The sequence below is a fragment of the Hippopotamus amphibius genome, chromosome 9 (assembly GCF_030028045.1).
Source record: "Hippopotamus amphibius kiboko isolate mHipAmp2 chromosome 9, mHipAmp2.hap2, whole genome shotgun sequence".
Classification (NCBI taxonomy): domain Eukaryota; kingdom Metazoa; phylum Chordata; class Mammalia; order Artiodactyla; family Hippopotamidae; genus Hippopotamus; species Hippopotamus amphibius.
Window position 1 is genome coordinate 79,157,915 of NC_080194.1, and position 15,297 is coordinate 79,173,211.

The window sequence follows — 15,297 nt, forward strand, 5'->3', positions numbered from 1 at the left end:
TGGTTTGTTGGAGCATTTCCTTTTAGTGATGAATTCTATTTTATTGTCTAGATGTACTACAGTTTATCCACTCACCTACTAAAAAACATCCTGGTTGCTTCCATGTTTTGGCAATTATGAATAAAGCTGCTATAAACATAAAAAAAAAAAAAAAAAAGAACGTGTGGGGGAGCCTCACTGTCCACTGAAGCACATGGCGATGTCCTTCCAGAGAGGGGAGAGGAGAGAAACTTCCCAGGGGAGAAACTGACAAGCACACCATGGGCAGGTTATCAAGGCCAAGATCGACAGTGACAATTCATGGTGACAGCTTGTCCCCTTGATATTCTGTGATGAGCATGGCACTTGGCTGAGGTCTTCTTCCCCTGTAACACACAATCCAGGGTCTTTTCATGAGAAAAACATCCAGCCTATCCTGGTAGAGGAGCATCCTACAATATGCCTGACCAGTGTTCCTCAAAACCTTCAAAATCATCAAAAACAGGGACAGTCTGAGGAACCTCCACGGTCGAGAGGCACTTAAGCAGACACACCCAAATATGTGATATCCTAGGACAGAAAAAGGACATTGGGTAAAAGTTAAGGAAATCTGAATAATCTATGGACTTTAGTTAGAGAATGAAAGCAATCACCTTGCTTGCACTAAAACTAGTAACCTTTCACTGGACCTGAAAGGCTTTGTACCTTTAGTAAATAAAATGTGGGGAAAAATTTCATATTTTTTATGCTTTCTAAATTTCCATTTATGATAATACATGTATATAATTTTAAATGACTCTCTATGGAGGGCACACATTTAAAAGGTTTTGTTGATGGAGGTTGCTGCTGTAATCAGAAAGAGCCACTGACTTCAGCATTTTAAGTTCAATCCCCATCCATTTCCAGGATTCTAGAAAAACGTTTTTTATTTGGTTAGGTCTTGTCCCCTTCCCTGGATACCTGGGCCGCTCCCCGAGGGAAGGCACAACACTCTGCGATTGTGAAGGCCTGCTGGACCCAGTGCCCACAGAGGGCAGGAGAGATACCATTTCCCCTGATTCACTGCAGGTAACAAGGCAAGGCACTGGCTCTCCCTGTTTTACAAGGACCACTTCACCCTTTGTCCCGGAAAAGTACTGCACATCCCACAGACTTTGGCTCTGTGCGAAGCAGCATGTGAGCTGGTGGCCACGTTTCAGGTGTGAAATAGGGGCCGAGGGTGGGGGGGAGGTGAAGAGCCACAGGGCCTTCTGGTTCCTTCCATCGATTTTGCCTGTGTCCACTTCTAATGCGTAACATAAGACCGAATGTTTCTTTGGAGGGGACCCTGGGGTCTCCCCAAATCTTAGCGACTCATCACGTCCCAGGTCTGTCTCCTAAATCAGAGAATCAGTGTCATGGAAACTGAAACCAGAGATTACTAGGACACCTGGGCTGGCTCAGACCTCAATTGCAAGGTTCCGATTTGTAACTGAGAGCAGATGAGGAGGTCGGAGGCCCTCGCGCCAAAGTCCGCAGGGAGCCACGGGCACCTGAGGCTGCCAGCAAGGTGGGCAGGGCCATGCTCCCCCGTGGGCGAGGCTGAGTCACCGGCAGAAACCAGGGGATGAGCACGTTTCTCTCAGGACCCTGTGTGGGCAATTTGCCGCCAGGAAGCGGAGTGGAGGTGGCCTAGGGTGAGGCCTGCCACGCAGTCCCCGCTTTACATACATTTCCTTTCAAAATTGAAAAACTGACATCTGCATATAGCAGATCTACAGATGCTGCGATAGAGCTCTCCATCAAGCCACGTTGAGGGTGACAGGTGAGCCTCATCACCAGGGCATTAGGATCTACCCTCAGCCCCCTCTGCACTGACCTCATCAGGGTAAAGGAACCCACTGCTATTTCACCAGCCCCTGGCATCTCTGAGCGGTGTGGGTGATGGACAGCAGTCCTAAGAGTTGGCCAGTTGGACGAGTCCTGGTTGACAGGTGCCACTTGTGGGGTGACTCCCAGGCCACTGTCTCCCAGGACTGACATACACGGAGCAAGGGGGTGACAATGACAGCTGGGTTTAGGTCTCTGCCTCATCCCTCACCAGTGGGAGGACCTCAGCTTTCTATAAGATAACAGCCATGCTCTGAAGCACAATTAAATGAGGCGATGCACACATAGCCACTAGCAGATGGCAGGTGCTAACATACACGAACCTGGTCTGTTAAGTTTGGAATCGAATCATAAGGAATGTAGACCTACATTTTCCAGTTGGTATCGCAGAGGGTCAAGTGAAAACACTCTTTAGAACACTCCGGCAGAAACACAGGCTTCAAAAAAACGAAGTTTCATCTTTTTCACGACCTTTCCGGCAGTAAGTTGTGAGGCCAGTGCAGGAGGGAGGGGCAGATGGGGACGTGCCAATTGCTACAGAGAACCAGCCTGTTCAACTGGTTTGTCCCAAGGTGCTTCCTGGCCAGAGGCTCATAAAATGCACACTCCCTACTCCAGTATCTAAAGAAAACGCATACACCATATAGGTACATACATGTACAATTATACACATGTATACATGTATATGCAATGGACTCTGCACCATATATGTAAATCAGCACCACAGTAAACTAGAGTAAGGACTCTTGAGATTAGCCCCTGAATTTACTCATATGAGTAGCTGGATGTTAGAAGGACTTAGGTTACCTGGGAAAACCACCCCCAGGAGTAGTGCTGAAAGCAGGTGTTGGGTAAACAAACCTCCTTCATGAGAAAACAATGCCTGCTAGTGGCAGGTTATTTAAGAAACTCAGAAAAGGAGGCTGCAAACCTTTCTCTAAAAATTCAGCTACAAGCTCCACTCACTATTTCCAGGATCAAGAAGAAAAGTCATATAAATAAACACATTATATTTTGCTGCACCAAATTCTTAACTTTCTGATTTATTTTATTTCTTTTAGCTAATCATGTAATTCATTCTCAAATTTGATCAAACGAATGATCACTACACGTTTATAGGAATTTACAGGAAGTTGATAGCTCCAAAGGAAACAGGTAATTTAAAGGAAGAAAACTTTAAAAATTTCTAATGTACAAACTCAGATGGATTTGTCATCCTAAAAAGAAGAAATGTTACAAGAAATATTAAGATAAAGCAAGGAACTCTTATAGAATTTAAAAACACAATTACAAAATTCACTAGAAAGGCTGAAGATAAGCAAAGCAATCACCAGAATATAGACTAAAACTAAAGGAAAAGGAGCAATCAGGGACGGCCAAGGTTTAGCCAATTACAATTTTAGAAAAAATAAAATACAGTGGAGGAACTCATTAGAGAAATAATGAAAGACTATTGCTCTGAGATCAATAAAGGCACCAGCTTTGAGCTTGAAGCACTTTCCCTCTTATTTACTTATTTATTAAAAAACATTTAGTTATTTATTTGGTTGTGCCGGGTCTTAGTTGCAGCAGGCAAGCTCTTTAGTTGTGGTATCCACGTGGGATCTAGTTCCCTGACCAGGGATTGAACCCAGGCCCCCTATATTGGGAGTGCAGAGTTTTATCCACGGCACCACCAGGGAAGTCCCTCCCTCTTATTTTTTAAATGAAAAATGGAATTCAAGCCCAAGAGTCCAGCTTGCTGGACCAATTCCTGCCCCTGCTGCGCAGTCATCGACCCTCCAGGGAAGGAAGCCACCCACCACGAGTAACGTCAGGCCAATAAAACAAGGAGTTCTGGTGGAAGTTAAAGTATTTATTGATGTGTTTAAACTCTGTACATTCTCCACAGATCAGATTAAGGAGTTTGTAGGTGAAGTTTATCTGTGCATAGTGGGAAGAGACATGGATGGGGTAAAGGGGTAGAAGAAGAAAAAAACAGTCACAGGGAAATAGAAAAAATACACCACAGGTTACCAGAACCTTCAGAATTAAAAAAAAAAAAAAAAAAGGAAAAGCAGCAGCTGTGAGCGCCAACATCAACTATACAAGCATCACAAAGACTTATGTGAAGGAAACAAAATCTGCAAAGCTCTCCACAGGGCCTACAGATCATTTCGTGTACAGCTTGGTGCACCCACCTTCCACAGAAAAGCAAACCTCCCGTGTCCTCCCCGGGTCCCCGGCCACCTCTTCCTGCTGTCTTCTCTCAGTGAATGGCAGGGATGGTGGGGACCAGTGCCTCTGGAAGGCGGGAGACGCCCAAAGAAGAAAACCGCACATCTGGGCATTCCTCAAGAGGGAAGTGAGTGGTCAGAGGCTACAGTGAGTCAACGGCAGATAGTGGAAGAACATGTACAAACTACAGGCTGATTTCTGTGGAAGAACTGGATGCAGAAGGAACGCAGTCGTGGCCCTGATCTGTACACGTGAGGCTCGCTGACAGACGCTGGAGCTCAAATGCTTGCTCTGCCTGCCTCCTTGGTGACAGGACTCGTGTGGAGATACCCAGGGACTCAGCAGCGGGAGCACCAGACTTCCAAGAAACTGGTCCTTCAAGGGAATTCTGAGGGGGGTCATGATGTATTTCAAGGGTCAATTATGGCTCCTATTTCAGTTAAGTTTCTCAGCAACTTTCCGAAAGCTCATTTAAAGAGAATACTGCCTCTTCTTTTTTAGAATAAAAACCAGGACAGTGAGCCTTAAAGAGCTGATTTACACAGTGCAGCTGGAACAAACGGCCTGCATGTAGCATGTACAGACTATCGTTGAAAATCAACATTTTTCATTTCTACAGAGTGCATGTGTGAGACAATATACAACAGAAGTGGGATTCCTGATTAATTTAAAAAAGAAAACTACATCAGTCAAATATCTGTAATAGATCATTTTTCACTTCATTTAAGGTTTATATATCATATACTGTTATATTAACATTTTTTCACCCATTTAAAAGAATGGAAATTGTGATTCTACAGTAGTACTTTATAGTCTCAATGATCCAGGCGGTCTGAGAGTAAGATGAAATCCTCCGAAAGTAACTGTTGGTCAGTGGTCCAACCAAACCTCTGGACGCCTGCTGCCCGCCTCACCCCCCCACTCCAGCCAGGTGCCGCGCTTCGCCTGCTTAAATCTGCATCTGCTCCAGGTACTTGTAGGTCGGGTTTTCGTAACCATGGTTCTGCATCTTGTTCAGGTGACGCTCTTCTGGGGTGAGCATTGGGTCAACCTGGGGGAACAAAGATGAGAAGTCAGTGCAAGAACCAATGAGAACTTCCCAGGGCGTCAGAAGACCTGAGCTGTGCGATCCCGGGGGACCACAGGGTGGACCAAACAAGAGCAGGCGGAGAGGACCCAGGAGGAGGAGACGGAAAAGAAGAGGGTCAGAAAGGCCAAGCTTCCAGAAGCTGGAGTCCACGTTGGAGAAAACAGTGAGCTCAACCTCCTAGCACCACAGAGACAGCAAGTCTCAGCTCTGCCACTTCTCTGCGGGGCAGCCTCGGCCGGTACCACATGAACCCAGGTCCCCTCCAGCCCTGGAATCCTACAACTCGGTCAGTGTCCAGCAGGAGGTGAAGCCAGGCAGCTAAGACACATGTATGTGCATTAACCCCCCGCATATTCTATTCCTTATTGTATTGATTTTCTAGAATCAAGACACTGTGGCCATCCCCACCACCTGCCAAAAACAAGTGGTAAGGAAGCAGTTCTAATCGCAAATGAGCAGAAGATAGAACAGAAACAGCCTGACCTGGCTCTTTCTGAATTTCCTGGTTGCTTTTTTTTCCCCCACTGAAAAAGAAGAGTATCATTCCTATTTCACATTTTTAAGACTCAGTTCACTCACGTTGCCATTGGTGCCTGATCTGTCATATGCCTGGTCTGTTCCTTATAAAACAAGTCAAACAAAGCAAACTGATAATAAATAGGTAGATAACAGTATCAGCAGTCCTGCCTTCTCAAACATCTAACACATCTGAAAAGAGGAAACACTAAGGAAACAATCTGAGAAAACAGTTTTCACCCTGGGCAGCATAAAATGCCTCTATGATCTCCTCACATTCAGTCAAAGCCCAAATTAATGGTAAAAGTTGGTGACAGCCAATTTAATTCAGGATCAACTTAATTCAGCCGGCACTGACTTGTAAGACGTGACCTAATAATCCAGCGAGTCACTTAACGGACGTGTAGCCAACAAGACGCCTGAACCCCGTGAGGTCCCCGACGGCTCACCTCCACGATCCCGTGGCTGATGGTGCCGTACTGCCTCTTCCTCAGCATCACCAGGCTGATGACGATGACCGTGGCGATGGCCACTGCGATGACCAGCAGGCCGATGAGGGCGCTGCTGCTCAGGCTGAAGTCCTCCCGCAGGGGCCCCACAGATTCCTAACATGACGGAGCAGATGTGCGACAAGGTGTGAGAGATGACAAGCAGCCAGGGAGATGAGTGCCACCCGGACCCTGACACCCAGGTGACCACCCAGGCGGGGACAGCCCCCACCTTTTCCAATCTCCATGGAGATTCTAATTTGAGCTTTCTTATCTGAAAGTACAGGAAAGTGGGGGATGAGGGACCTTTGAAAAGATAGCAGACGCTGCTCCCAGATGGGAGAGAAAACGGCCGAGGCTGACGTGGGACCTGCCATCAGGGTTTGGAGCAAAACACATACCGGCTCCTCCTCGAGGCCTCCGACTCTCTCGGCGTTGAAAATCATCTCCTTCACGTCCAGGGTCTCATCAATGACCTGAAATGGGGAAAACGTCACCAACTGGAGTGGAGGGGAAATTCAGTATATATATAACTGCTTCTTTTCCACTCTATTTACCATTTGGTGGAGGGAGGCAGACACCTGATGGACACCCACTAACCCATCAGCTCTGCCACATTCACCGAAGCCCTAAACGAAGGAGCAGGTGTGGGTATGAAATTACTGTACAGCAGTTGGTCTTTTAAGGGCTGCCACCTTCATTTTCCTTTAGGCAACCCTTGTGGAGATGTTTCAGGACAGATTACCAAGTAGCCACATTTAAATATCAAACTCAGTTAAAGATAATTCAGAAACGTAAGTAATAAAAATGCTAGAAGAATAATTAATAGGAGGTATAAACCTCAGGTAGTATAAGAACCAAATTCAATTCTATTCTGTTTTCAACTTATTAAACCTCTATTCATTTGAAATCACCTCTCATATTTTATTCATACCTTTAGTTGCAAATATATTTCCCACTGAATAGCAAGAGATGAGCTACTGCTGAAAAATAATTCTTTACTCCTTCTCACACCCAGACACTAAACAACACAAGTGCATTTGGGGCAGCGGTCACAGCACACCCATCTGCCAGCCTATGGAAAGGACACGTGGAAGTCCATCTGCAAAGCACTAAAACAACGCAACTCACTCTAATTATTCTCAAAATCAGCATAGGCACGGAGCAGGAAGAAACAGCTCACCATATTTTCATCCGCTTTCTTCTTATTGTTAATCACTTTCTCCTCGGCCCCGATTAGTCCTCCTTCCGGCTCTCCCAGCGCAGATCCTGTGTGGAGAGAGCACAGCTGAGCTTTCTGGGATGGGCTGACCTCACACCAACCTCACAGAAGCAGCAAACTCCCTCCTGAGGGCCAGGGAGCCCTCACCGAACGCCCCCTGCCTTCTTGATGTGCTACTTGCTCCCATTTTGGAGGATGCGCTGTGCTCCACAGGGATGAGTGACACAGGACTGATGGGTGTCATGGAGGAGGAGAGAGTGCTGCGCTCACTTCACAAGCCTTCAGGAGAGAATACTTTTCACACTATAAATAGAAGCTGGGCCGGAAGGCATTCCAGCATTGAAAAACCCGTGACCCGCCCTGTGATAGTACCAAGCACCCGCTACTCCTCAACTCACTCCTTTGACACTGGGGCTCCCTCCGAACGGAAGAACTATCACATCAGCAGCAAACCTGCATGCCTGCCTCGAGCACCATCTTTTACGCCACAGGCAATTCTTTCTGCCTGAAATACCCTCCCGGACCTTATACGGTTCCTACTTGTCCTCAGGCTGCAGCTCTTTTGGGGAGACACTCCCAGGTTATAGTACTTAAAGTCACTGTTTGTAACCATCGATTTCTTCTGTGTCTCTCACTAGGATGTAACCCTCCCGGGGCCTAGATCAGACAGTCACATCCTCAATGGTTATGAGAGAATGAACAGGAAGGAAGCATTCCATACACGGGGAGAATTCTAACACCAGGGTGGACAGTACCCTTCCAGAAACAGAGCAAGAATGGCAACAGGCTCTTGTCAAGGTCAGACATCGCCTGAGCTAGTGTCACCTGCGCGTGGCACTCCTAATGACAGTGTTCAAAGACGCAGCACAAACCCAGGGAGAGGAAAGTGAGGCGCAATCTCTCTATTTTTAGCCCCAAAGCATGTGACTTCTAGCTCTCCTATGAGTGTCTTGTTAATAATAATATACACAGCACTATACAGACGTCTGGGATTTGAACCTTTTAAAAACAGATCAACCTGGCGGCATACCCGGCATTCTAAGGTGACCACCAGCAAGTGAGTAAGATGTCGACACAAGTATTTGCAAAGCACTGCTGTCTCAGGGCTGCCAGAGGCCCAGCCACAGCACAGCTCTCCAGGTCACAGCCAGAACTCATTCTGGACCTGGAGCCGCCAGTAACCGCACTGCAGCTGCTGAACCCCCAAGCCATTAGAATGCAGCCAGAAACGAGGCAGCTTTTTCCCAAAGCGTTCATTTTAAAGAAGTTTCACAACTTGATTCTAGGCTGAGTTAAACCAGGGCTGACTTTTGTAGTCTCAAAATGTCAATGAAATAGCAACGCTGCATTTCAGCTATTTGAGAAAGAGGAACCTCTCTCAACAGGGTGCTCATGAGACCAAGCCTAATAAATTCTACCTGCGCTCTTTCCAGCTCTCTCTCCTCAGGATTTCAAAGGTCATACGGGCAGGATCCTATCCGACAAATAATGTGGCACTGAACCAACACATTCAAGGTCCTACCACCAGTGTGCAGACTCTCTTAACGCTTTTTTTTGGTGGTACAACCCACGTGTTTCTTAAACACCAGCCAAAACCACGTTGGTTTTATAGAATGCCTCAACAAGGGACTTTAAGAGACCAAAAGCTAATGTTTAAACTATTCCAATGAATAACAGCATAAGGGCGAAAGCCAGTTAAACTTTTAGAAAATTGGTTTTCATCTAAGCACACCCAAGATGTGCCACTCAGAGAAACGTCCACGCTGTGACAAAGAGCCATAACCAAGTAGAATAAAACAAAGCACACACACGAGGGATTTCTGAAGAGCCAGCTCACACCCTTGTGCTCTGAGAGCAGCACACACACCACCCCCAAACCCTCAGCCAGGGCACAGCACGAGGCAGCCCGGTCAGTCTGTGAACGCGTGCCTCGTAGACCATGCCTCTGGACTGCCTGCCCATCAGGAAATGCTGCAGCCACACTGCGGCCTATGAGACAGGAACACCATGGGCTCTGAAGACTGAGGAAGCGGAGTTCAAATTCTGGTTCCTCCACTTCTCAAACTCATGACTTTACTCTGAGGCTGCTTCAACTGCCTTATCTAGAAAAGAGAGCTAATAACCCTGCCTCCGGTGTGTTCGGTGGGTTAAATGAGATCAAGTGTGCAAGCATGCAGCCTGTGCTCAAATGCAGTTAACTTCATCTGAAAACTGGAGACACGTTACAGCAAAAGTTCACTTGTCTCAACCTGTTTCATCCATCAGTTTCTACTATGTTCTGAGGGATGCTACATCTCAGGGGACATGGGACAGCTGGAAACAGACAGTTGGGCATGGACAAAAGGCAAGGGACAGCTAAGAAGAAAGGGAAAAGATGTAAGTGGGAGCAGCAGAGAAAAAGAGGTAAAATAAAATGACTCTCCACCCGAACATAAGCATGTTTTTATTTATCTTAGCAATTCACAACCAACCTGTTTAAACTGGGCATATTTTAAAGTCTACCCAGATTAAAAGAATTTAGGAAACATCTGCTTTGGTTACTCTATATTCTCTGGGCATCCAGAAGGACAGCTCAGGATGGCCACCTGGTACCCACACCCACCCACAGTGGGTTCTAGGTGCCGGAGGTCAGGCTGCTCTGGCTCCCCTCACAGTCACGTCTGAAGGGATGAGGTGGAAAAAATCAGGTGATGAAATGAAACAGAGCGTGAAACTTCTGGGGAAGTGAAAGGAATGAAGATCTTAGAGGGAACATCTTTGACAAAACCAACCTTTTTTCATTGGGTGATACAGCTGCGGTTGAGTGTCTAGCAGAAAGGAAAGCAACAGAAACAAAACAGCACAAGAGGAGATTAAGAAAAAAATGCCTTCTTTCAAAACTCCTACGTTAGACTTTCTCTCTAATGTGAACAGAAGCATTCTTCCTTACAAACTGAGCCTGAGCTACCCCACAAGTAAACGGCAGTAAGAGCTACAGCAGATGACGAAGGGGGGAGTGGGGGGGGGGAAGGCGGGTGGTCGTGGGTCTTTTGGGGGAACTTCTGTGAGATTCCCAACTTATTTAGCTTAGCCCCAAGTTACTTTTCTTAGAAAATAACAAAAACACAAGTTAGTGCTGGTTGTGGTTTTCTGAGAAGACAAGGTCCTGGTTCACAAATGTCCAAGATGCACCCCCCCAACAAGCGAAGGAAGCAGGGCCACCCTCCAGAGCCATGGGTGTGGGGTCTGTGGCTGGGGAGCGCAGTGGCACCTCGAATTCATCCAGCTCCTTCCTCAGATTCTCTTATACTATCAGAGGCTCAGCTGGACTGAGTTGGTACCTCTGAGAGAACTGGTTTAGAAGGAAGGCACCTGTGTTGGGGTCTGGAGGCCGAGCTGGACGCCCCCTTCCTTGGGCCTCGGCGGCAGCACCATTGGATCTGGGCCTAGGACTCAGGACCACATCAGCTCAGGCTCCAATCCTTACTCTCCACTTACAAGCCACGTGACCCTGGGTAGATGCTTCACCTCTTTAAACCCTGGATCCCCAAATGGGGACACTCCTAGTCCCCACCTCAGAGGGTTATATTGAGGATAACAATATAAACGAGCGCATCCACGCACACGCTTAGCCAGGCTGGCGTATGAGGTGGACTCGGCAGCCGTGGCCACTATTTTTATCATCTCCACCATCAGCCACAACAGCAGCAGGAAAATAAATAGAAACTGATTCCACACCCCCATCTCAGGGCCCAGGCTCGGCAGCTTGTTTATTTCTAGTGCAGACCCACAGCTTCGAGAGATCCCTGCAGACGTCGAGAACCAGCAGGGAACAGAAGAAAGCACGCATGCCCAGGTGTCACAGGGACAGCGTCTCACCCTGCCTTGCATTTGAACAACTCAGGTCACCCCAGCAGCCTCCCGGTCGCCTACCTCCCAAGACTGTTAGGAAAAGGTAATGACAGCCTAGAACACAGAAGTGCTATTTAAGCTACAAAGGGGCTTCCACGTGGAAGGCAACACACACTGGAGACAGCTGATGGGACCTGGACAAACAGAAGGCTTTAGGCTTTAGTCTATAAAGTGGGAGAAACATCACAAACCTCCCAACATTACTGAAGGCTCCCCACTTGGCGCCTGCCCTCGGCAGGTGCTCAGCGGATCCCATCTCCCTCCCCTGCCTGATCTGCACGGGCAATGCAGCCTCCCCAGCACAACCCTGTCCCCAGCCTGACTTCAATTTTCTAGCTGCGTTCTCCCCCGCCCCCTGGCCCCCGCTGCCACGCTGGGCCGTTCCAGGCACGCACCTTCGCGCTCAGGCAGGGGCGGGAAGGGATGGAGGGGGTGGAACGGCAGGATCTCCTCACTCTCTTCTGAGCTCACTCGCACGTCCACGGGGGTCTCCGAGACGGAGGCGGTGAACTGGTCCATGTCCGCTCGCTGTTCCTGAAGCAGCTCATCTGACAAAGACAGACGTGTAGGAGCCAGGTTTTCAGAAGGATCTGGTTTCCAGGCACAGGACAGCCTGAAAGGGGCTAATTTGTGTCATTATGGGTAGGATACGAGCTCTGCCGAAAGGGATGTCTCACCACCTCACAACACAGGCCAGGACCCTCTCCCTCTCACCTGAGGGTGTGCCTCCCGACGCTGTAGACTGCAGAACTCCAGCACTGGGAACCCCAGGGCGCCATCCTGGGCACCCTTCTCTCCTCTATCAACTCACTTAAGTGGTTTCCTCCAATGGTACAGTTTTAAATACCATCCGTGGGTCGTGACCCCCAAATCTGTATCTTGTACCTACAGTCTTGACCTCTGGCCCATGTACCTAGTAGCCTACTTCACACCTCCACTTATGTCCAAGGGCAAATTCTATTTTAACAAATAAAGAGAACGGGGTACCTCAGTAAAATCTGGCCCCACCACCCACTCATCTGCCCACAGTGAGAACTGGGGCATATCCAATGCTTATCTTTCCCTCACCCGCCCTGCCCCATGCAACCCATCAGCACATCCTGTTCACCCTTCCTCTGAAACACATCCTTAAGACCACCCACCCCTCCATCCCCTCCATTCCCGTCTCAGTGCACTCAGCCATCTTCTGGATTTTTACAATTGCTTCCTGGGTGGTTTTCAACTTTCATCAACCCTACATAGCAGTCCAGTAATTTTTTTTTAATTCACATTTTTTAAAAAACATAATCTGGATCTAGTCATTTGCTAGTTTAAAACCCTCAAACAGCTTTCCATTATCCTCGAATAAAACCCAAAAGCCTTGATTTTGCTAAAATCTCTTGATTTAAACATCAGGCTCTGCAGTCACTTCCTGTGTCCGGTGCTTTTCCCCAGGGTCTCTGCGTGGAGGGCTCCTCCTTTTCATTCAGATCTCAAGTCTCCCCTGAGGCAGCCTGACCACCCTCTGGTCCCACTCATTTCACCTCTGGGACAGCACCCACCCCCACGGACACTCGTTTTCCTGACTGTTCTCTCCTCCTAAAATGTGAGCTCCAGGAGGTCTGTCTACTGATGCACATTTTACTCTGTGACACACAGTAGACACAACAAACATTTGTGGCATAAATGAAGAAGAGAAAGAACAGAAGAGGGAGAGAGGAAGTGAGAACCTGTGTAAACAAATGTCTTAAAATATACCAGCAATTAAGGCGGAAAGGGTAACAGGAGACTCGCCCAGTCCCTTGCAATTTCACACCCTAGATTTTTCTTCCGGTACCAGAGTGAAGGTCACTGAAACTCAAGGCTCTGTGGCTCCCAGCCAGCACTTGACCCTGCCATGTGAGCCCCAGCCTTCTGAGCCCGTGGTGCGCTAATGCCTGGCTTCGTGGCCTTGTCCTGTTTCCCTAACCTGGCACCGCCATCACTCCTCAGCACAAGCCCTGCCTGACCTTGACGCAAACAGTCAGCACCCACCAATTTCCTCTTGGATTTCTTGGGCCACGTAAGGTACTTTGTAGAGCAGAGAGAGGCTCTGGTTCCTCCTTTCTTCAATCACATGGAGATGTGTCATCACCTGCAAGCGCGGAATGGGGGAGAAGCCTTGTCACAAGAACAGCCAGGCCAGCTGGACACCCACACTTCTGCTAAGGCCTATGGTTCTCCACAGAGTCCAGCAAAGCAGCCGGTCAGAGGGGTAGCATGAATCCCCCCCGTATTTAGTGACCACTGTAGCTCAAGACGTGTGTATTACCTCTTGGTGAGCTAAGGATTTAATCCACAGAGAGTGCTCCAAGTTAAGGGAAAATTTAAAAAATTTCATTAGCCAAGCATTGATTTGGGTTCCAAAGGAGGCACTTGCTAACTGTATTGTAAAAAAAGAACCCAAATTTGTACAATGCCAGACACTCAGTAAGGTTTTTCTGAAAGGAAGAGGAAATGAGTCGGTCAGTTCTTACCACTGGTCAGGCTAGATGAGGTAACAAGAGAATGAAAACACTGGTTAAAAAGTAGATTTGGGAGGTGGAACCATCCGTGGGTTTTGCTTAGTGAAGCAGTTGCTTGAAATGATTTTCACAGTGAGCACGAGAACTAGTTTCTTCTTATTTAACTAAATTAGCTACTCCTTCAAAACTGCACACCCCTGATTTTAAGGGGTGCTAAGGAAGACATATCTACCATCTGTCTTCCATAGCTCACTGCCTTTTCTGAATGCAACACGTCTAAGGTTGTTCATCCAGAAGAAAGAAAAAGTCATTTGAAGTGGTCACTGAATTTGAGAGCTTTTCAGGGTGGAAATGGAAGGTGATTTGGGCTACACCCACCCCAATGGCACCGTGAGGCATGTGGTTACACAAGCTCCTCAGGAAGGCTAAGCGCACCCGCTACACCTGCAGCCACCAAGCTCTTCCGAAAGAGGGCACTCTGAGTCAATGGATTAATTACGTGGGCTTGAAGCTATTAACATGAAGGGTCAAGATGAAAAAAAGAAGTTAAATGGAAAGATGCTTTTATTGTAGATTGATGTCTCTCTGACCTTTCAAAGCAAGGTTGAAAGCAATTTAATTTCATACTTGCCATTCTTTCAATCAAGTAAATTGATGGGAAAGCACCCGAGTGAGCACCTTAGAGAAAAAAATGCAAATGGAAATGGAACCCTGAGCTCCTCAGTCTCAGCAATGGTGACACTGTCACACGTCAGAGCAATTAAGGAGCCTGCCAGAGGATGGTTCCTACACCCACGAGGACAAGACCACAGGGTGGGATGCTGGGCATCAGGGTCTTTGGAGGGCCCCTTGGAGCTGCAGTGTGGGGGGGGCAGCACCACATCACACACCCCAAGTCAACGGTGCATGCGTTCGAAGAAGCTCAACCCATTCAGGGTTTTCTAGAGTTTACATAACAGGACACGGAACGGGCAAAAGGCTAGTGTAATGCAGCAGCTGAGCTGCCCCAGAATTAAGGGCTTCAAGCAGACAGTAAACATCACACAATAAAGATGCTCTAAGAAGATGTTCCGCCTCCCAGGGCACCTGTGTGGCACCTTGATCCTGGCTTGCAGGGTAACTGAACACACTGATCAAGGTCTCATTTTTCCTTCTACTCTCATCACACAAAACAGGCTGTTTTTCTGTAAAATACTACACAACAGTCTAGATTTTCTACAAAGAGAAAAAACTGAAAACAAACAAAACTACATTAAAAAAAAAAAAATCAGGTAGACCTGCAAAGTTCTAACCCCTGTCAGGATGCAACCTTTTCCCACCTGAGCTTCCTGGAAGCTACCTGAGGTCTGCTGGCCTTTCCTCCGTCTCCTCTACTCCATCCAGCTTCAAACAGAGCCTCAGCTCCAGGCCCCCAGCAGAGGCCCCAGCAGTTCCCAGACCTATGCCCTTCCTACTCTTTAGAAGGCCGAGTTCTTTCATTCCCTGGACACCCAGCTGCTAACATGGGCTCTGAATGTTTAAGAACAATTCTTCTTCATGTTC

The 15,297-nt window shown here is 47.7% G+C and overlaps 1 protein-coding gene across 5 annotated transcripts in view; it reads right to left on the reverse strand.

The window, feature by feature from the left end:
* Positions 1-3,682: 3,682 nt before the first annotated feature.
* The window catches only part of APLP2 (amyloid beta precursor like protein 2), a 68,215-nt gene continuing 56,600 nt past the window's right edge, over positions 3,683-15,297 (reverse strand). For 3 of the 5 annotated variants that reach the window (XM_057747782.1, XM_057747785.1, XM_057747780.1), the window contains 7 exons: positions 13,286-13,385; positions 11,668-11,820; positions 10,153-10,188; positions 7,343-7,428; positions 6,561-6,635; positions 6,121-6,276; positions 3,683-5,116 (listed from right to left, as the gene is read on the reverse strand). In XM_057747782.1, coding sequence (XP_057603765.1) covers positions 5,015-5,116; positions 6,121-6,276; positions 6,561-6,635; positions 7,343-7,428; positions 10,153-10,188; positions 11,668-11,820; positions 13,286-13,385 — 708 coding nt within the window. In that variant the 3' untranslated portion in view covers positions 3,683-5,014. The remainder of the gene's footprint in view (positions 5,117-6,120; positions 6,277-6,560; positions 6,636-7,342; positions 7,429-10,152; positions 10,189-11,667; positions 11,821-13,285; positions 13,386-15,297) is intronic. The other 2 variants (XM_057747784.1, XM_057747781.1) reach the window with 1 other exon arrangement.